This window comes from Protomyctophum parallelum, assembly GCF_964188405.1.
Source record: "Protomyctophum parallelum genome assembly, chromosome: 7".
Taxonomy (NCBI): domain Eukaryota; kingdom Metazoa; phylum Chordata; class Actinopteri; order Myctophiformes; family Myctophidae; genus Protomyctophum; species Protomyctophum parallelum.
The window spans coordinates 30108063-30129543 of NC_139705.1; the positions used below are offsets into that span (position 1 = coordinate 30108063).

Here is a 21481-nt window from a genome sequence, read left to right on the forward strand (position 1 = left end):
GACGGAAGGCTGCAAAGCGGCAGCAAGGAGGAGGGTGTCAGTGGGTAAGCCCTTATCCTGAGCAATCAAATCATTTCACATCAGCTGGGTTGTTCCCAGTGGTCAAGTGCTTCACCCAGTGCTTCAACATGTGTGTCAGCATCATGGTCAATATCATGGTCAGTATCATGTCAGTATCATGGTCAGTATCATGGCCAGTATCATGGTCAGTATCATGGTCAGTATCATGGTCAGTATCATGTCAGTATCATGGTCAGTATCATGGTCAGTATCATGTCAGTATCATGATCAGTGTCATGGTCAGTATCATGTCAGTACCATGGTCAGAATCATGGTCAGTATCATGTCAGTATCATGTCAGTGCCATGGTCAGTATCATGTCAGTATCATGATCAGTGTCATGGTCAGTATCATGTCAGTATCATGGTCACTGCTGTGCTGCCATTGAGGGCAACGTTTATTTGCTAATTCAGGCTGCATCCCTGTTTAACCTCTAGCTTAGTGATAAGATGTTGGTCAGTTTTTCACCAATCTTGACCGCATGTTGTTACTAGTTAGTGTACATATAGATTTATTTTATTTCTTTAATTTAAAGGCTTTTCTAAGACATCAAAATAGGGTGCTTTTGTTTTATTTGGTTGTCAAATAGAGTGCTGGTGAGAACATTATATTTTGTGTGGAAATGAATATCAATCAGTGGCTGATCAATGAGCATCATACAGAGGTTGCACAGATCCAACTGTAGTTATTGGGGTCACATTTGTCGATATTCAGACCGCTGCCATCTTGCCAGCAAGGTGCTAACTAAGAAGTGCAACTTCCCATAGACGGGGACACTGCCCATAGATCCGAAGTCCTGTTAGTCCGAACATGCATTGAACCTTCGGACTATAATGAGTCCACAGCACCCCATATAGACAGCCCATTCATCCAAACAGAAAAGTCCTAAACAACGTCAAACTCGCCAACATTGCAGCTGTACAGAAAGTTTGAATTATCCTCTTCCAATCTGTAAAGTTTTTGTTTCATAAAAATCCACCGTAGACATATTATGAGCTACTTCCTGTCAAGAAAATCTGTGCATGATTTTTTTCCCTAAGTGTCAGAGTTTGGGAGTACTTGTTGGATATCACTCAACTGCCCTGCGTACCACCTGTTTTGAATTTGCACAAAATGCAGGGGGCAGCAGGAAGTTGCCTTACTGATAACGAGTGCTTCCAAAGTCTGCAAGGAATTTCTTGACGGGAAGTAGCTCATAACAAGTCTACAGTGGATTTTTATTAAACAAACACTTTGCAGATAGTAAGAGGATTAATTCAAGCTTTCCCTACAGCTGCAATGTTGGTGAGTTTGACCTTGTTAAATAACATCAGATAGGACTTTTCTGTTTGGATGAATGGGCTGTCAATGGGAAGTTGCACCTAGTTAGCACCTTGCTAGCAACATGGCAGCCGTGATATCGTGCTCAGGTGCTAGGCTTGAAGGCTCTCCCTATTTAAGGGCCACTATTGGGCAGTGAGGCAGATTTTTCCTTATAGACGTGCAGAAAGATCTAAGCCAGAGTTTAAGCAATTGAATTGGGAAATCATATTCATAAGTTCTCAACTGATGTGACTTGGTCATGTGTGCACTTTCCAGTTCAACCACAAGAGGCCAGTGTGTGCTACAGTTTAACACGCACTTCAACGGACTTCATCTTGCTCTCTCTATCTCTCTCTCTCTGTCACTGTTGAGCAGGAGCAGACACACACCACACACACACACACACACACACACACACACACACACACACACACACACACACACACACACACACACACACACACACACACACACACACACACACACACACACACACACACACACACACACAATGATGGAGAATTGATAATAACCTTATTGCTGATGTGGTTAGACTATAAAAAGCTAAATCCCATCAGTCAGTCTATGACATGAATGCAAAAGACCCTGCAGGCAGCTGATGGTCTTGGTTTTTGCACATGGGCTTATGAAACAATCTTAAAAAGGGTATCTTTGAAAAACAAAGAAAGGGTCCCGCACACTGTCAGACACTTGCCAAAATGTCATTATCTGCAGTGCTTCAGTCCTTGGTTCAAATATGGGGGGAAATAAATCTATCTCTGGTCCATAGCCGATAGCCTTATAAAGGACTTCCTTAAAGGCTATGGACCAGAGCTAGCTAGGGGAAATCATAAGTTCTTAACTGATGTGACTTGGTCATGTGTGCACTTTCCAGTTCAACCACAAGAGGCCAGTGTGTGCTACAGTTTAACATGCACTTCAACCGACTTCATCTTGCTCCTCTCTCTCTCTCTCTCTCTCTCTCTCTCTCTCTCTCACACACACTCTCTCTCTCACACACACACACACACACACACACACACACACACACACACACACACACACACACACACACACACACACACACACACACACACACACACAAATGATGGATAATTGATAATAACCTTATTGCTGATGGGTTAGACTATAAAAAGCTAAATCCCATCAATAAGCAGGTCAGTCAGTCTATGAAATAAATGCAAAAGACCCTGCAGGCAGCTGATGGTCTATAGCTGTTTTTGCACATGGGCTTATGAAACAATCTTAAAAGGGGTATCTTTGAAAAACACTTGCCAAAATGTTGCTCTTTATTCGGTCGATGTTTCGGTCGATTAGACCTTCATCAAGACGGACAAAATGTGAAACAATCTGCCATATACTGTAGGAGTCGGGACCTCAACTTCATTTAATGTTGGCAGAAGAAAAACAAACAAACACACACACACACACACACACACACACACACACACAAAAACTGGAATATTCCTGAACTTCTCCATGGTCATCTGGCCTCACTAAGTAGGCTACATGTGATTCTGACTGAATGTGAAGCTTGTATTTAGTTTTTACTGTAGATTACCATTGCAAAGTATTATTATTCATGTTTGTTGGCCTATTGACTGCCTGATCATAAATGTGAATAGACAGGCAGTTGTGTGGAGTGTACATTTAATGCATGTGCACTGTGTGTGCAGGCTGGTTCTGGCTGTATCACCGGCAGTTGTATTTGTGTACGTGTGTGTGTTGTGGGAAGTGTGGTGTGTTGGCCCTTAGGCAGCCTCTGGCCCCTGGGGGCCCATGGACTCAGTCAGGACCATGCAGCAAAGTAGCGACTCCATGTAAACAAACATCAATGATGTATTAGTTGGGCCTTCGGTACAAGACCTTCTATCCACACTTTTCCTGGGCTGTGTGTACTCCAGTTCCTGTCGATTTGTTCCAATGAAAGCCAATAAAACTGGTCAGATGACCAATGATATCCAATGAAATCAACAGGAACTGGAGCACACACAGCCCAGGAAAAGTGTGGATAGAAACCATGTGGAGTGTTAGTGTGTTACTACCCGGACTAGGGCAAACCATGGCTTATGGTTAAGTGGGACACCTCTCTGCCCAGCATCCTAGTAACACCAGCCACAAGGCACTCTGCCCAGCATCTTATAGTAACACCAGCCACAAAGCACCCTGCCCAGCATCCTAGTAACACCAGCCACAAGGCACTCTGCCCAGCATCTTATAGTAACACCAGCCACAAAGCACCCTGCCCAGCATCCTAGTAACACCAGCCACAAAGCACCCTGCCCAGCATCTTATAGTAACACCAGCCACAAAGCACCCTGCCCAGCATCTTATAGTAACACCAGCCACAAAGCACCCTGCCCAGCATCCTAGTAACACCAGCCACAAAGCACCCTGCCCAGCATCTTATAGTAACACCAGCCACAAGGCACTCTGCCCAGCATCTTATAGTAACACCAGCCACAAAGCACTCTGCCCAGCATCCTAGTAACACCAGCCACAAAGCACTCTGCCCAGCATCCTAGTAACACCAGCCACAAAGCATTTCAGTATTTTTCAAGGGTTTTGAATATTTTTATTTATAAAAAAAGGCAAAGAAGTTTAGGGATAAGGGGTTTAGCATATAGCAATAGAACCCTTGGGGCTCCATTTAAAAAAAAAAAAACCTTATCCCTAAACTTATTTGCCTTTTTCTTTTCTTTTTTTACTATTTTGCAAAACCTTTTTGAACGTGTCAATGTAGATTGACTAGTTGAATTATTCAAAAATGTTTTCAAAATAGTAAAAAAGGCAAAGAGTTTAGGGATAAGGGGTTTAGCGGTGATGAAAATGGAGCCCTTGGTCTTTGAGAGACACCTCCTTTTAGCCCTCCTCATACTCTGTCATAATACTGCATATCATCTGCTGTCATATACTGTATATCATCTGATGTCATATACTGTATATCATCTGCTGTCATATACTGTGTATCATCTGATGTCATACACTGTATGTCCGACAGTGGCATAAGGGGCTCCCTATGGTGTGTTCAGCCAAGCGCACCACCTTCTGAAGGTCCCGAGAGCGGCTATTTCCATACCAGACAGACACCGTGCCCCTATAGCTGCGCCACCAGCAGATAGAATCACCTTAGACAGTAATGACATTTTACTGACATCACCGACTGGCCTCAAATCAAATGACATGTTGAAATGTCATGTAAATAAATTATATACATTGTATAAGTCAGTAAATAAATTGTTGTGCCATACTCCTATGCATCTCCCAATCTCCCATACACAATAGCAATTATTATTATGGAAATATAAAGCCATTTATTTAACACTTTAATACTTTAACATCAAAATATCTTGCGCCGCCTTTAATAGATGGCATTTTATGTTTAGATTAAATTCAGAGCCCCAACACAACTCAAAGACAACAAGCTTTCTGCTTTATACCCAGCTGCTCTGGATCTCCAAACCAAACGTTCTTGCCTGGAGGTAACAGGTTCTTCACACAATTCTCAAATATCTCATAGAACATTTTGGTGTGAATGAACGGGTCAGGGTCAGGGAGGCTGTTTGATCAGAGTGAAAGTCTGCAGTGTTTGCCTTTAGGTTTAACATGCAGTAGGCAACGCATGTGTGCATCTCTATGCATGACGTTGGTTCATAGAATATGATGTGCCATTAAAGGCCATTTTGTCCATAATGGGGCGTCAGTGCATTAATCGACTGAAAGTGTGTGAGTGTGTGTACTGTATGTGTGTCATTTGATTTTACATAATGCATCGCAGCATTTCACTTTAGTAACCTAAGTAATCATAATTCTGTGTGACCCCATGCAATACTATACCCATATACTGTACATCTTACTGGTTAAACGTTACTGGGAACAAAGCCCCCAACAGCGAAACCAGCCAATGGAGAGAAACCAGCTTTGTTGCTCAATTTACGACCCACGAGTCAAGACAGATTAGGCCTGATTGGATCGTTGATGCCATGTGTGACCTACAATCTGTGCTGCGTTGGTATTGGCAGAGCGGGAGGGGTCGCCGAGCTCCCTGGGCAAAGGTTTCCATGGGAACGAGCCCTCTAACGGGCTCCTCTAATCTGCTGTTTAGGAGCCCTCGCTCATCTTGAGGCAGCGTTCTGCTGGATTCCTTTATGTCAGGCCCAGATTCTTCTGCTCTATTTCCTCGCTCTCTCTAGACCCGCTCTCTCACCCCCCCCCCCCCCCCCCCCCCCCCCCCCCTCTGATGTTTCTCTCACTCCCTCCCTCCCTCCTCTCTCTGCATTGCTGTGGCTGCTCTGCTCTGCTCCAGCTTGCTTAGAATCAGTGGTTCTCAAAGTGGGGTCTGGGGACCCGGGGTCGGGCGGGCACTGCAAAATATTAATATAACAAATATAAACTTAGACAACTTTAGTTTTTTTCAACCAAGGTTCATGTTTTAGGTTGTTATTAGAGAAAGTAAAAGATGAGTGTTAATTATTTTTTCATTTGCTGTTTTCTTTCGTTTTAGGGATTGTAGCTGTTTTTGACAGGGGGCGGGGGCATTCGAACATGGGGCTATTTTCTTTTTTTTTTACAACATTTTATAGCAATTTATTTTTTTATTATTTCCTAGTTAGTCCTACTAGACCCCAAGAAATATTTGACCACAAAAGATCATGGGATCGACTGAAAGAAACTGACATATTGAGCCTATATGATACAGTGTGGCTTCCCCCCAGTAGGCTACCTTCACATAGTAGGATTATAGTAAATAACTAGAAAAAGTGCCCTTCCGGGCACAGGTCTCCACCAGGTTATCCACAGATCCGTGCAGTTAGAGGTAAAAACACTTTTCGGCCAGTTATAGCGCCACCTTGAGGCTGAGTTGAAATTGTTCATGTGGCATTTCGTCCTCGGCCTAGTGGGAATGTGGGTGCACAATTTCACGGAAATCACGCGATGTGTTCATGATTTGCAGCATTTTGTTTGAAACTGAGCACTCCTGTGAACTTTGGAAGCCAATCTTAACCAATCAGGATGGAGTGTGATAAATCTGAAAGACCCGTTTCGTTGAATGGCTCTAGAGAGACTGTGTACCAATTTGCGTGATGTTTGGACAAAATCTGTAGGTGTACTGTGCAAAAACTTGTTTTGCACAAAGCGGCCTCCTGGTGGCGCTATAACAGGCCGTTCTGGAAAGTTTGGGGCAGAGGTTCATGGTTGGCATCCAGGGAGTGTGTGTGCAAAATATGGCATCGACCGGGTTAACGGTGGCCGAGATTAGCTGTTCACGGACACACGGACGGACACACGGACGGACGGACGGACGGACACGCGGACGGACGGAGTGCAAAACATACTCTCCCCACATGCCTTCGGCCTGGTGGAGACAATAAAGAAAAATCGCCATAATATTTTGTAAATAAAGACGTATTTAGCCCCATGCTTGAATGCCCCCGCCCCCCTGTCAAAAATAGCTAAAATCCCTAAAAAATGAACACTCATCTTTTACTTTCTCTAATAACAACCTAAAACATGAACCTTGGTTGAAAAAAACTAAAGTTGTCCTTTTAAAGTGACTTAACAGATCATTATTTCAAAAACTTTGGCTTTCAATATAGCACATCTACAAGCTCTCAAAGCATTGCATTAATTGGGTACTTTAAGCATACTTGGATTTGTAACATTTTGAATATATGCTATTTTGGGCTCCAATGAGTGGGGATTTCAGGCAGGGGTTCACCGACTTGTTCAAGGACACTTGGACACATAGCTGTTGACACACTTTTGGCTGTTACAGGGATCTCACCACCAGGGACCCAGCAGGCAGGAATGATGGAGCACCCGGCTGCTCTTACAGCACACCAGGATCATAAAGCACTCTGTCTGCTACTACTTTATGTCCCACAGGACTATACTGTTGTGTCCTCTTACTTCTCTTTAAATGTAACAGGTCTGCCATTCCTGTATGAAATGCAAGGAATTGTTGGCACACTATGTTCTTTATATATATTCTAAAATCTTCCACATAATTGTGCTATAGACATTTTGTGCAACATGTTCAGCTATGTATACATTGGTGTGCTTGTACTTTTCTTTTTACTAATAGTTTTTGAAATGTTTAGATTAGATTCCATTTGTACACTCTCAGAGTTACATTAACATTGATTTTATAATGTAAATCGGGGGTCCCAGAGATAGAAATGCCATTAAATGGGGGTCCGTAGACTAATATGCCTATCAAACTGGGGGTCCTTGAAATTAAACTAGTTGAGAATCACTGCTAGAGCCGTCAAAATCTTCTCTTGGAGGTTTGTGACTGTGAGAGCCCCGCCCGTACCAAGCCAGGACAGAGAAGATGATGACCTGACGAAGATGTAACTGAAACATCAAAACGCTTTTTTACTTGCACCCTGATAATAAAATAAGGGCTTAAACTTTGCTCCAGTGCCTCCTTTCGCCTCTGAGAAGCACCAGACTGGCCTGCCATATAGGCTAGAGGCGTGGTTGGAACTCCTTTCTGCCAGGACAGAGAAGGTCAGGACTGGAGTCTTTCTAAAAGCTGCGTTGAAGGATGGGAGGGCAACACAACATCCATATGTCTCAGCCTCCGTAGGAGGTAAGTCTGCTGCTGGCACTTTGCGAAGATGGCCTTCGTGTTGTCATTAAAGGTCAGCCCACTGTCAATAGTGGTCCCAAGGGATTTGTAGCTCTGCTAACACTCTCCACCCCATCAAGTGTCTGCTGCGGAATACGGTCGAGGTCATCCTTCCTCCGGGGGCTTATGGAGCTCTTTGGTCTTCATGGCGTTCAACCGGAGGTGTAGTGCTCCTCACACCACTGGTGCAGCTTCTGCTCTTTTCGATGTGCACAGTAACTTCAGTACATTATTTTATTGAGCATCTAAACAGCGGTAGGTATCGTTTCTGTCTCTGAGGTAGTGCGAAATTTGGCTGCCAGCAGGAAACGGTGGAAAGTCTTGCGATACTTGTGTGTCTATGTCTATGATCACGAGACTGTTGATTACTGGAGAGTGCCTGCTGCTGTGGGGGAATTGGTCCTAGATTGGCCGTCTCTGATGAGCCATGTGTGACACAGGCAGTGGATTGGACGGTCGCCACACCCAATCTTCTATAAAGCTCACTCACAAACTCCCTCACAACAATTCACTGTTCAGTCGGTGTGCCTGATGGAGGGGAAAGGAAATGGTTGCAATAATGTGTTCCTTTCACACCTGGGAAACTCCCTCGGATCCTGTCAGTGTCAGGTGATCCTGCTCACTCCTCATGCATTGAAGGAAGCATGAGCTCAGATCGAGGCTCTCCCCAGGTTGGCAGAGTGTGTGTGTGTGTGTGTGTGTGTGTGTGTGTGTGTGTGTGTGTGTGTGTGTGTGTGTGTGTGTGTGTGTGTGTGTGTGTGTGTGTGCGTGTGTGCGTGTGTGCGTGCGTGCGTGCGTGCGTGCGTGCGTGCGTGCGTGCGTGCGTGCGTGCGTGCGTGCGTGCGTGCTCGCTTGCAACAGTGACACCTTAGGTCACCCAGCAGTATTGCTGCTGTTTTTACTCTAAACGGATATACATAACATACAGTGTCCCTAGTGGGAACCAACACATGGGCACCGGTCACATCCCACACTAACATATGTGGATGTACTCAAAAAAGATGCAGGAGTGCAAAGGAGTGCGCGTGCGTGCGTGCTCTCAACAGTGACACCTTAGGTCACCCAGCAGTATTGCTGCTGTTTTTACTCTAAACGGATATACATAGGGACATACATAACATACAGGGTCCCTAGTGGGAACCAACACATGGGCACCGGTCACATCCCACACTAACATATGTGGATGTACTCAAGAAAGATGCAGGAGTGCAAAGCACCAACGAGCTGGCCGGATGTATGGAGAAGTAACCAGGATGACTGGAGGCGACGATGGAAGGCTCGTCTGAGGACCTAGAGAGAGTCCCTATAGGGACACACACGGCCATTTAGTGACTCTTATATACGTATCATTTTAAATACCTCGTGATATTGAGTTATAGTGACTTTTGCACATGGGTATCATTTTAAGTGGTCTTTCTGGATGTGAAGGCAGGGCGGCAGGCGTTGCTCCGTGAACACATTGAGGTTAAGGATGTGCTTGTGGATATTCACAGGTTATGGTCAGAGATCAAGTAGGCTATTTGATTGCTTTAGCCCGCAGTGATTCTGTCACATATAGGCTACATTCTCACACAGACACACATGCACGCATGTGTGCACACGCACGCAAGCGTGTGAAAAGCTAAAGCCATTTAAAATGATCACCATTAGTAGATTTGGTCTTAAAATAATTATATATTGTGTGCTGTTTTTGCTTAAAATATAATGTTCTCACTCTACAAAGCCAATATAATTAGTCAAATACATTTAAAAAAGGTTGAACCTTTTTCAAACAGTAAATTCGGGTCAGAACTGTTCTGCATGGGTTAACCCCAAAGGCCATTTCGAACACAACAATGACTTTTTTCTTCTTATTCTTTTTTTTCCCCTCTGGAAATTCTGAATATCAATCTTTTCTTGTGCCATACAGTAGGCTATGTGTATCAACTGGTAGCGTAGCCTGTAGCCTGGCTCAGTATGGCTCTGCATGCCTCGCCTACCGCTGCCGGTATACTGGTATATATAGGCTACTATGGCCAGAACAAAGGCAGTTACTGATGTCAGATATGACACACACACACACAGTCGGAGACTCGGAGTCGGGTCGTCTTGACCGGCGGCGACATGCATCGCGGATCGCGCCCCCCCAGAAGGATCCACTTTTGGTTTGGTCCAGACTTAGCGTATAGGATGCATTGCGCTGTCCATCCATGCAACAGCGGTTTATTCTATTGGTCCGATGGTGGAGTTGCGCGTCCGTCCATCCATAGATTAATTCTCTGTCAATGGCCCGCTTGTGACTGGACCCGTTCTCTGTGAAATGCAATGGCTTTGCACAGTCAAACGCCGAGAATGTATTTTATTATGGATATCTTGTGTTTTTTATGGATACTGCCAACGGTGTCATGGGCTGTCGAAGGTAAGATACATACTTTATATGACTCATTCGAAATTATTATTAAAATGTAGGCAATGAACTAATTGTGAATGAGCAACTGCACACTAAAGAGTAAGACCCATGAAGTGCATAAAGAGAAAATAACTATCTGTGGGCAACAATAAACAGGACTGTATTTCAACCTTATTTTAATATGAATTATATTTAAGTAGTGTTCGGTACAGAAACATTTGGAAGAAGCTCTGTCAAAGTACAATTACATCATGTGCCTTCAGTGCCTATACTCTGAAGTGAATAGAGCATGGTACTAGTCTCGTTTGTTTGTTTGCTTGCTTGCTTGACATATAAATCAGTTTCACAAATATAAGTTATACACCGACCAAATAGCAAGTGAAATCTGAGGGAGAATGCCTGAAAACCCTCCAGGGGGTTCGCATTGTATTCGTGAATTATGCATATAATGCATACAACTGAACTAACGCTCTTTCATCACGTTTTAAAACCTGTGTTATGCCTGTATATAGGCTAGCAGTACAAGCCCAAGCCCATCATCCGATTTAAACACACTGATGGTAGGGTATGGCCTAGTTACTAGGCTATATGCAATTCATATTTGATAAATTAAAGTATCTTTTTAAAATATATTGGAAGTGTCTGTGATGTGGACTCATCTCTTTTCTGAATCTTTTTGTAATAGTAGCTGCATGTTTCAACCAACTGTACATGGAAGTTTATAGCCCAAGACCTGGCGATGGCCATGATACATTTATTGATGGAAGAATGTGTCTCTTTTGGGTTCGATTTCAGCGAACGTTCTCTGTGACACATTTTCACGAATTTTCAACAGCTAAAGTATAACACAAAATGCTTAAAACACCAAAAGGCGTTCACGTCCTGAATGGGTTAATGGGCTGCGGTGGCTCAGTGGTAGAGTGGCTGGTTGCCTGTCCTTGAGCAAGACACTGAACCCCTAAATCCTCCTGATGTGCTGGTTGGTGCCTTGCATGGTTTCCATCGGTGCCATCAGTGTATGAATGTGTGTGAATGTATGGGTGGATGTAATATCTATGTAAAGTGCGTTGGATAAAGGCACTATATAAATGCACCATTTACCATTTAATGAATAATGCCAATTATTTAACCAATCTTGCAGTTAATACAATACCTCCTGAGCTCTACTGGACAGCAGTCGCTCAAGCAGGAGGGATAGCAGCTGCTTGTGGGAACCAATCAGAAAGGTTAGGTTGGACCTGTGTTACTGTCCAAGTGTCATGATTGGTCATTATGTTGAAACTCCACCCATCCAGCTAGTGAGGTCATGAAGCAGGGTACATCAGTAAAAATCACACCCGTGTGAAGTGAGGGGCGCTCTTATCATCGTACATCATCATGCATCATCTCATTCTCATTCAGAATGCCTGTTGCCACAAATTTACTGGCGGACATTTGACCTAATTTCTCCTTTCATTGTCGATAGCAAATATGAGACGTGTGGGGACAAGATGACGTACATCTTCCCTTCATTGTCAATGGCATTTAATGCTTGTGTTGCAGACATTTTGTGGGGACAAAAGCTGAGTGTGTGTGTGTGTGTGACATCCACAACATCAGTGCAAATCACGATCTTGTGTATGAATCGTATGATCATGTCAGACCAGAGCGCGATCAGCGAAAGAGAGAGACAGAGAATGGGCCTATTCATACTCCAGTTTTAGGTGATAAGGTGACCACCGAAAACTACAACATGACATCAAGCCGTGGTGGTAAGTGACTCACAGCTCACCCAAACGCATCTCTCTCTTTTTACTAAACCACGTGGTCCCCAATATCACCTAAAACTGGACTATGAATAGGCCTATTCTGGGCTATTAGAAAATAGCAGATCTACAAGCTCATAGCGCGCCACCGAGTGGCGCACTACGAGCTTGTAGGTCTGCTATTTTTAGAAAAAACGTGAAAATGATGCACAAATCTTTGAATATATATTCTTTCAGAAGACTTTCTTTATTTCGACGTCAGGCCTAAATGGGTTAAGAGAGGGAGCGTATTGAAATATAGGCAATAAGTTAATGCTGGATCCCGAAACCTGAACACGCTGATCAACATGTTGCTGATCAAACACGTGTAGCTCGTCGACGACAAGCCACAGAATGATCGCTGTCAGCAAAATAACCCCGGCAAGCTGATGTCATAGCAGAAAGACTTGTAGTTCATTGGTTCCCAAACTGGGGGTCAGGAACCCCAGGTTCAGGTTCAGGTTTATTTGTCATGTGTATAGTAATCTGAGTTCCCAGAAGTTTTATTTTTCGCCACTAAGCGGGCGAGAAAGACTTCTGGGAAAAAAGGACCGTATCCCTGTGAGGGAAGTACGTTGCGCTCAGAATCTGAGCGGACACTCCCCTTTCCGGTCTGAAGCACTGTGCATACCATGAAAATAGTCCGAAGGGAATCCAATTCCAAATTGAATTGTAGTAGGCCACCACCGCTCAAGGAGCAATTGTTTCCCTTCCGTCTTATTTAGATGTAGCGCCCACTCCATGTGGAACCCGCCCCTGTCTTTTGATTCGCATTTCATTTGAAACGCAACGCACTGGGCCACGCCCCTGCTGCACAGGATCTGAGGCCAATTTTCCTAGACTATGTGTATAGATACAGAGTATAAATACAATATTTATTTTGCTCAGAGCACTCTCAGTCTTACATACACAGGACATAAACAAACATCTATAGTGCAAGAAAAAGACAAAAAAAAGTGCAAGTGAAGTGACAAAACAGTGCAATACAGTTCAAGGGGGTCCCCACATCATTTTCAACCTTTTTAATACCAAATTGGCCAAATTTGTCGAATAAGAAAGAGGCAAACATTGTGGAAATAGCCCATCTACAAAGTAGTGCGAGGCGTTGTCAGCTTGTAGTTTGGCTATTCTCACTATGTATCTGTGGGACTGAGCCAAACAAAATGTAAGTGCTTGTCAGGGTCCCCAGTTCACTTCAAATAGGATAATTTTGGGCAGTCGCGGTCTGAAAGGTTTGGGAACCCTTGCTGTAGATCAGGTCTATAATGAAGTACGAAAAAATATGTATTTTCTATGTAGGTTAAGGTCTGTTGCAGTAAGCAGGGAAACCATGTACCGTGTTAGTTTTCCTGCATCAATCCAGGCGGTAAGATATGATATAAGTCTGACATAATGGTATCTCATTGCCATGCTTCTTAGGATGTGCCCCAAAAGTGTTGCGCAACCAGCAGACCTTCCAAAAATCAGCAGTACATTATACAGGATTTCATTGCACGTGTGTGTGTCTAGTGTCTAGTAGTCAATCTATCTATGCCTGCTGACGTATTGTGTCTCTCTGGATCAAGAGCCAATCCCCCCCCAACATCATACACCTCTGTCTCTGTCTCTATCTTTCTCTCTCGGTCCCTCTCTTTCTCTCTTTTTTCTTTCACTCTCTCACTCTCATGTCTCCCTCACTTTCTATGGGGGAAGACCTTCACTGGGTGAAGGTCTGAGGAAGGGCTTTGGCCCGAAACGTTACCACCTTTAAAGTAAATAAATATTTGGGAGCTGAAATTGATGTGCGGACTTTTTTATTCTTACTCTATGTCTTTTGATCCGACACCCAGCCTACATAGGTAATTGGATGTGCGTGTCTTTCGGCTGTTTGTTCAGCCTCTTTTACTAAATCATACTATAATTCTAACAATGTCTGAATGAATGTCAGAAACACCACCGTATCTCCTCATTGCCTGCACCAATCACTCCCACTTTTCACACAGGCATTGACCATATGAATATGGAGGTCTTAACGAAGCCCTTTTTTCGATTTGACACATTAATGATTAATAATGAATTTATTAGTGAATTAACCTTGCACCCTCACACACCTCCGCCCCTTAGCGACACCTACATCACAGGCCACCGTTCTCACCGTTACCCCACTGGCATGCTTCCTCTAGCTACCGCCGCAACACAACAAAGAGTGCCCTATACAATTTGGCGCCGCTGACTGTGTGTGTGTGTGTGTGTGTTGCATCCTTTGGCCGTCTTCTCCTACTAAACTACACAGTTTGCACACATCTCACCATGCACAACAGCAAAAGCTTGCCTGTCCACACATCAACCACTACTTTGCATTCATATTCATGTCATATTTACAGTACAATACCCTTTTTCTGTGGGGCGATTTAGAGGTTGCGCACGCAGCACAGAAACGGATGTTGTGGGCGTCCATCGTGTGCTAAAAAAATAGCGTCAATGCTAGCGAGCAAAAATATAGCCATCCTTGCTCTAGAAAGCACCAATGTTTCCATCTAGACCACCGGATTATCAGCAAAGACCTCCGAACATCGTGCTAATTGACTAAACCACGGAGAGCTCCGTAGGTTAGGAGTTATTCAGATTTTAGTCTGCCTGTATAATGGGAGGTGGACGCCAGCGCGCATGCGCGATCCGGTCTAGGATCGCTAAAGAAGGAAAGGCCGACCCAAAATAATAATGAAAAAATAGTTCTCAGCGATGCGGATTGATATCCATAATAAAGCTAATCTGACGGAGCATTCCGACACGAGCGGAAGGTTATTACAGTCCTTATGGTGGAGCATTCCGCCAAAAGTAGGGATTGTGTTAAAATACATTAAACAAGCAAAAGGCCTGACCATGGATCACACCAAAGGACCTGCAACATGACTGAGGAACACGTTCCACTTCAAATCATATTTATCCAACTGATTATTCATCTTAAAGGATAACCTCTCCAAAGCAGCCACAATACCAAGCTATCAATGGTGTACTTATGATTGTACTGCAGCATTTTCTTGCAAAAGAAACTACAGTAGCCTACTAATTTGCCTACTTTTGTGCCCAACCTAACTTCCCAAGACCATCTGTAAACAATTCCCCGTTCCCCCCTATCAGTAATGTGATCTATTACAACACATTACCCACACTGAACATCATTTGCTGTTCATATATTCAGAACGGGTAAGGACTAGTATTTATAAAAACCTATTCAGGCGGACTTAACCACTTGAAACCTACAGGCTTCCTTCCTTACTTTATAATGACTTAATAATGTCATTATAGGCAATACTTTTATTATTGGTATTAGTATTTTAGTAGTTAGAGTCTACAAGTTCAGAATGCGTTGTGATGCAGTGCGTTGTGAGCTTGTATATATCTGCTATTATTATTATAGCTACTTTTGCATGTCACTGTCAATGAACATGTACAGGCATTCATTTCCAAAACATAAACATACAAAGTTGAATTGTGAAAATGCAAGGTTTCTGCCTGACAATTTTAACCCATTTAGAACTCAGGATGATTCTACAAATGTCTTCTAAATCATGACAGTTTTCTGAAAAACCTATGTTTCCCTATGTCCCAGAAATTGCCGACCCCCATCTGAAAATATGTTGTTCCAGGGACTCCCCAGAAGCAAAGATTTTAGTTAAATCCTTTCGCTCTGAAAAAAATATATTCAAAGATTTGTGTCATTTTCACATTTTCACTATTTTTCTAAAATAGCAGACCTACAAGCTCGTAGCGTGGCACTCAGTGCCATGCTCTGAGCTTGTAGATCTGCTATTTTTCAATAGCTAAAGTATAACGTAATGCTTAAAACACCAAAACGTTCCCACCCAAAATGGGTTTTAATGGCAAAATAAATTATATTTATTTATGTATTCATTTATTTATCATGGAATTATTACGTTTTGGAATATGAACTGTTGCCAGTTTGGAAGAGCTTACTGCACAGCATGCCTCATGTAACCTCTTCTCTGCACGCTATTGGAAGCAGAAGCAGTCTTTCGTGGCTTCATTGCCCTTTCTTTGCCAACAGAGAAGTTAACCAGCATTAATATTCAGTGTTATACACATTTGCCCTGCTCTTTACCCTCTGGGAACAGCGCCAGAAAAGTACTGAGCATCAAAACAGACCTACTGTTCTCTGCTGCGGGTTGATGGGTTTGGAAGTCTGAGAATGTGATTATAAGATTCTATAGGCCAGGGCTTGTCATTTCCCATTCAATTGTCCGCGGTCACAAAAGTCACTTGTCTGGAGCGCGGGCACACAAATACATTTTAAATCAACTAAACTGTAAGTTGGTTTTGTTGAATACATTAACCCATTTTGGGGCGGGAACCCTGGAACAACATATTTTCAGATGGGGGTCGGCGGCCAATTACATATAATCTTCGGGATCCTTGACATGGAATAGTTTGAGAACGACTGACATAGAAACATGGGGAGGGTAGGTACCAGTAATCCTGGTCTCTAAACTGCCTCCCCCTGGCCAGCCGGGGCGCCTGATGGAGGGGAAAGGAACTGGTTGGAATAACGTGTTCCTTCCACGCGCTACGTCCAACCAGAGAAACTCTCCCCTGTCAGGTGTCAGGAGCAACTTGGACACTCATGCATGAAGGAAGCATGAGTTCAAGTCCGTTGTTCTCTCCAGGTTGGCAGAGGGTATGTAGAGCCCAGGATCACATTAGATAATTGACACAGGGGTGAAAAATGGGTTACAAAAAAGGTTTTTCAGAAAACTGTCAGGATTTAGAAGACATTTGTAGAATTGTGATGTTGGGTATAGTTTTTCCCTTTGAAAGTAAATAAACAAGCTACAGAATAACACACGTTTTGGTTTTCCTGAAAATGTCGGGCAACAATATTGGAACGGTAATTGTTAGGAAAGCCAGACAATAATGTCAGACAATAATGTCAGACAATACTGTCGACTGCGTGTTGCAGAAAAAGTGAAACCAAGTGTCTTTTTCAATGCACTTCCGGTAAGATTTATTAGTTGACAAGCCTTAATGTCAAGCCCTGTATAGACCAGTGGTTCCAGTGGTACCCTAGGGGTCCTTGAGAGAGTTCCAGGGGGTCCCCAGCTAAATGATAATTTGGAACCAAATGGACCCTTATGGGTCTGTAGCTCAGAGAGTTGTTCCATTTGTACACACTCAGAGTTAAATTAACTTAGATTTTACAATATACATTGGGGTCCCAGAGATAGAAATGTCATTAATTTAGGTCAAATTTTCTAATTTTCATTTAGGTCCTGGAAATTAAACTGGTTTAGAATCACTGCTAGAGCCGTAAGAATCTTCTCTTATGGGGGTTATATTTTCTAATGGGGGTCTGTCCGTAGCCTAATGAGTGTCAATTTGGGGGTTCTTGACATAAAAAAGTTTGGGAACCACTGGTGTAGACCTATGTTCACGTGAAATAGAAAGTCGGCATGAAGTAGTATCTTACTATAGTCTACCACAGAGAAACATCCCTTTCTGTCTGGGCACCAGGCAGCATGCAGGTTCAGTGCATGGTGAATGAAGTCAGTATGAAAACCAGTGTGTGTTGTTGAGAAATCCATATACAGCATGATCCGTTTTCTTTTTTTTTTAAGAAGAGTTTTAGGGTATGATGTTACAGCCTTGGCAGTGAAAAACCCTCAAAGGGAGGAGAGGATATTGCTGTCGGGGGGGAAACCTCATAACTACATTTTTGAGGTTTTAGATTATTTTTGGCATATATCAGTGCTTTTGAACACCCTTTATGTCTGTGTTTCGAAAGAAATTAACCAATGGAAAGTAGTAAAAAGTGCTTTGGACAAAACCTCTTAACTCCACCACCTCTCCCCCTCTCATGCAAGTAATTGACAATATATAAAGTTACAACACCAACTTTGATGAGGCTGTATTGCTTTGTTTTCAAAATATAAAGTTTTCTTAATTTCCTTAAAAATGTTCATTTCCTGAAACATGTACTATGTATGTATGAGGTTTCCTCCCGACAGCAGAGATATATAAAGGGTATTGAGCTCTAAAAGCCACCTATCCACAACGTTTATGATTTTAGTCTTAGTCATAGTCTCTTGAATAGTTTTCATTTAGTTTTAGTCACACTTTAGTCACCTGGAATGTCTTGGTGTTAGTCTAGTTTTAGTCGACTAAATATCATAGGATTTTAGTCGACTAAATCTACAGTTGATGTAGTCGATTACAATGTATTTTCTATTTTGGGGGGGCTCACATGCGTCGCAGCACGACGCATTGTGAGATTGTAGATCGGCTATTTTCAGCATGCAACCAAGTGTAAAATGACTTGTGTCTGTTACTTATACTGGATCTCTTGTCCACTAGTCCCTTCCTAACGTTTTATTCTAGTTTTTATTTGTTATCGAAATTGTTAGTAGGGCCAATATTTAGTCTTATAGTTTTAGCAATCATGGCTTTGTTTTCATTTAGTTTCCATTTAGTTTTCTGTAGGGAAAAAAGGTAGTCGACCAACATCTTTTGTCATGGTATTAGTCGATGAAATCAACACTGCTACAAATTGCATGCCATTGATCTTCTGTGTGTGCTGCATGCATATGAGCTCCATGCAGACAGCAAGGTCTTCATTAATGCCCATAATGGCTGCTCATAATCACTCTCTGTATACATTCCTCCTCTTGACCCAGCTCCCTCGTTGACTTTGTGCACCTAATTCCATCCAGTCTTTAAATTTCATTTGTGCCAAATCAGCTAAGGAAATAATTGCTTCATGTTGTTATTTGTCTCTCTAAAACCCTGAAGCCGTTTTCATTCCATTTTACAAATTACACATTTATGTAAGCTTGAACAGAAAACGCAATAAAGGCTTGATTAGCATGTTTTACTTGAAATGGTGCAGACATTATGAAGCATAGCTGGAAACAATTTGTGAAACTTCCAAAAAGCTTGCATGGGTGGCCGTCTGGTGGATATTAAAAACATCCTTCTAACAATGTATATGAAGTCCATGTCTATATGCAGTACGATCTGCGACACATGCTGATTTATAACTTAAACATATATTTCTTTACTTAATATATTTTTTATCCCACGATTTTGTAACCCATTTTTCACCCCTGTGTCAATCATCTAATGTGATCCTGGGCTCTACACACCCTCCACCAACCTAGTCCCCATATGTGGGGGACAAGGGGAGAGCAACGGACTTGAAGTCATGCTTCCTTCATGCTTGAGTGTCCAAGTTGCTCCTTTACACCTGACATGGGGGAGTTTCCCTGGTTGAACGTAGCGCGTGAACAACCAGTTCCTTTCCCCTCCATCAGGCTGGCCAGGGGGAGGCAGTTTAGTGACCAGGATTACTGCATGTTTTTTGTGAGGGTACCTACCCTAGGGGACACGGGGAGAACATGCAAACTCCACACAGAAAACATAATTTAAGACATAAGGTCATGTATAAATGCATTATAATCTGCATTCTAATGCTCTATAATTACAGTTGTAAGCACTCATAGGTAGCCTGCAGTACACATCATGCTTTAGTTTAGGCTATAACATTATAATACTAGAAAAAGTGCCCTTCTGGGCACAGGTCTCCACCAGGATAGGAATGTAGGACATTGCAGCTTGCCTTCATCTGGTGGTTGGATAAAAGGGCAACAAAAGTAAATCAGAGGTAAAAACACTTTTCGGACAGTTATAGCGCCACCTTGAGGCTGAGTTGAAATGGTTCATGTGGCATTTCTTCCTCTGCCTAGTGGGAATGTGCGTGCACAATTTCACGGAAATCACGCGATGTGTTCATGATTTGCAGCATTTTGTTTGAAACTGAGCACTCCTGTGAACTTTGGAAGCCAATCTTAACCAATCAGGATGGAGTCTGAGAAATATGAAAGACCTGTTTCGTTGAATGGCTCTAGAGAGACTGTGTACCAATTTGCGCGATGTTTGGACAAAATCTGTAGGTGTACTGTGCAAAAACTTGTTTTGCACAAAGCGGCCTCCTGGTGGCGCTATAACAGGCCGTTCTGGAAATTTTGGGGCAGAGGTTCATCGTTGGCATCCAGGGAGTGTGTGTGCAAAATTTGGCATCGACCGGGTTAACGGTGCCGGAGATTAGCTGCTCACGGACACACACACGGACGGACGGACACACGGACGGACGGACACACGGACGGACGGACGGAGTGCAAAACATACTCTCCCCCCATGCCTTCGGCCTGGTGGAGACAATAATACATTGACTTATAAGGGAAGCCCATCTTGGGACAAAATTAACTTGAACCTGACCTATAAATGGTCAGTAAGTGCTTTTATACAGTGTTTTAAGCAGATTGGATTATAATTATAAGTAAGTGTATACATGTATTATAGACATGAGCATCATAGAAAGTGTTGCCAAGTGTTGTTCCTTTATTGGAACACCATTTTACAGTAATACTACTACTGTTTTTCAAAATGCGGCGATCTTTCAAACCTGACATGTAGTAAACTCAGTGGTTAGCATGGGGGGTACAAGCTACAGCATGGGCAAGGTGCATGGGCAACTTTGATGATGGCGAGGGCCACTATAGTTCCACACTCACTCCAGAGGGCCACTATATTTCCACACTCACTCCAGAGGGCCACTATAGTTCCACACTCACTCCAGAGGGCCACTATAGTTCCACACTCACTCCAGAGGGCCACTATAGTTCCACACTCACTCCAGAGGGCCACTATATTTCCACACTCACTCCAGAGGGCCACTATAGTTCCACACTCACTCCAGAGGGCCACTATAGTTCCACACTCACTCCAGAGGGCCACTATATTTCCACACTCACTCCAGAGGGCCACTATAGTTCCACACTCACTCCAGAGGGCCACTATATTTCCACACTCACTCCAGAGGGCCACTATATTTCCACACTCACTCCAGAGGGCCACTATAGTTCCACACTCACTCCAGAGGGCCACTATATTTCCACACTCACTCCAGAGGGCAACTATATTTCCACATTCACTCCAACTCCAGAGGGCCACTATATTTCCACACTCACTCCAACTCCAGAGGGCCACTATATTTCCACACTCACTCCAGAGGGCCACTATATTTCCACACTCACTCCAGAGGGCCACTATAGTTCCACACTCACTCCAGAGGGGCACTGTAATTCCACACTCACTCCAGAGAGCCACTATATTTCCACACTCACTCCAGAGGGCCACTATTATTTCCACACTCACTCCAGAGGGCCACTATATTTCCACACTCACCCCAGAGGGCCACTATATTTCCACACTCACTCCAGAGGGCCACTATTATTTCCA

The 21481-nt window shown here is 43.2% G+C and overlaps 1 protein-coding gene across 2 annotated transcripts in view; it reads left to right on the forward strand.

Annotated features, from left to right (window-relative positions):
• Window positions 1-10348: 10348 nt before the first annotated feature.
• The window catches only part of ephb2a (eph receptor B2a), a gene marked incomplete at its 5' end in the record, with an annotated part of 69286 nt that continues 58153 nt past the window's right edge, over window positions 10349-21481 (forward strand). Inside the window, one exon of one of the 2 annotated variants that reach the window (XM_083769519.1) lies at window positions 10349-10415. In XM_083769519.1, the coding sequence (XP_083625645.1) occupies window positions 10349-10415 (67 nt within the window). The remainder of the gene's footprint in view (window positions 10416-21481) is intronic. The other variant, XM_083769518.1, reaches the window with a different exon arrangement.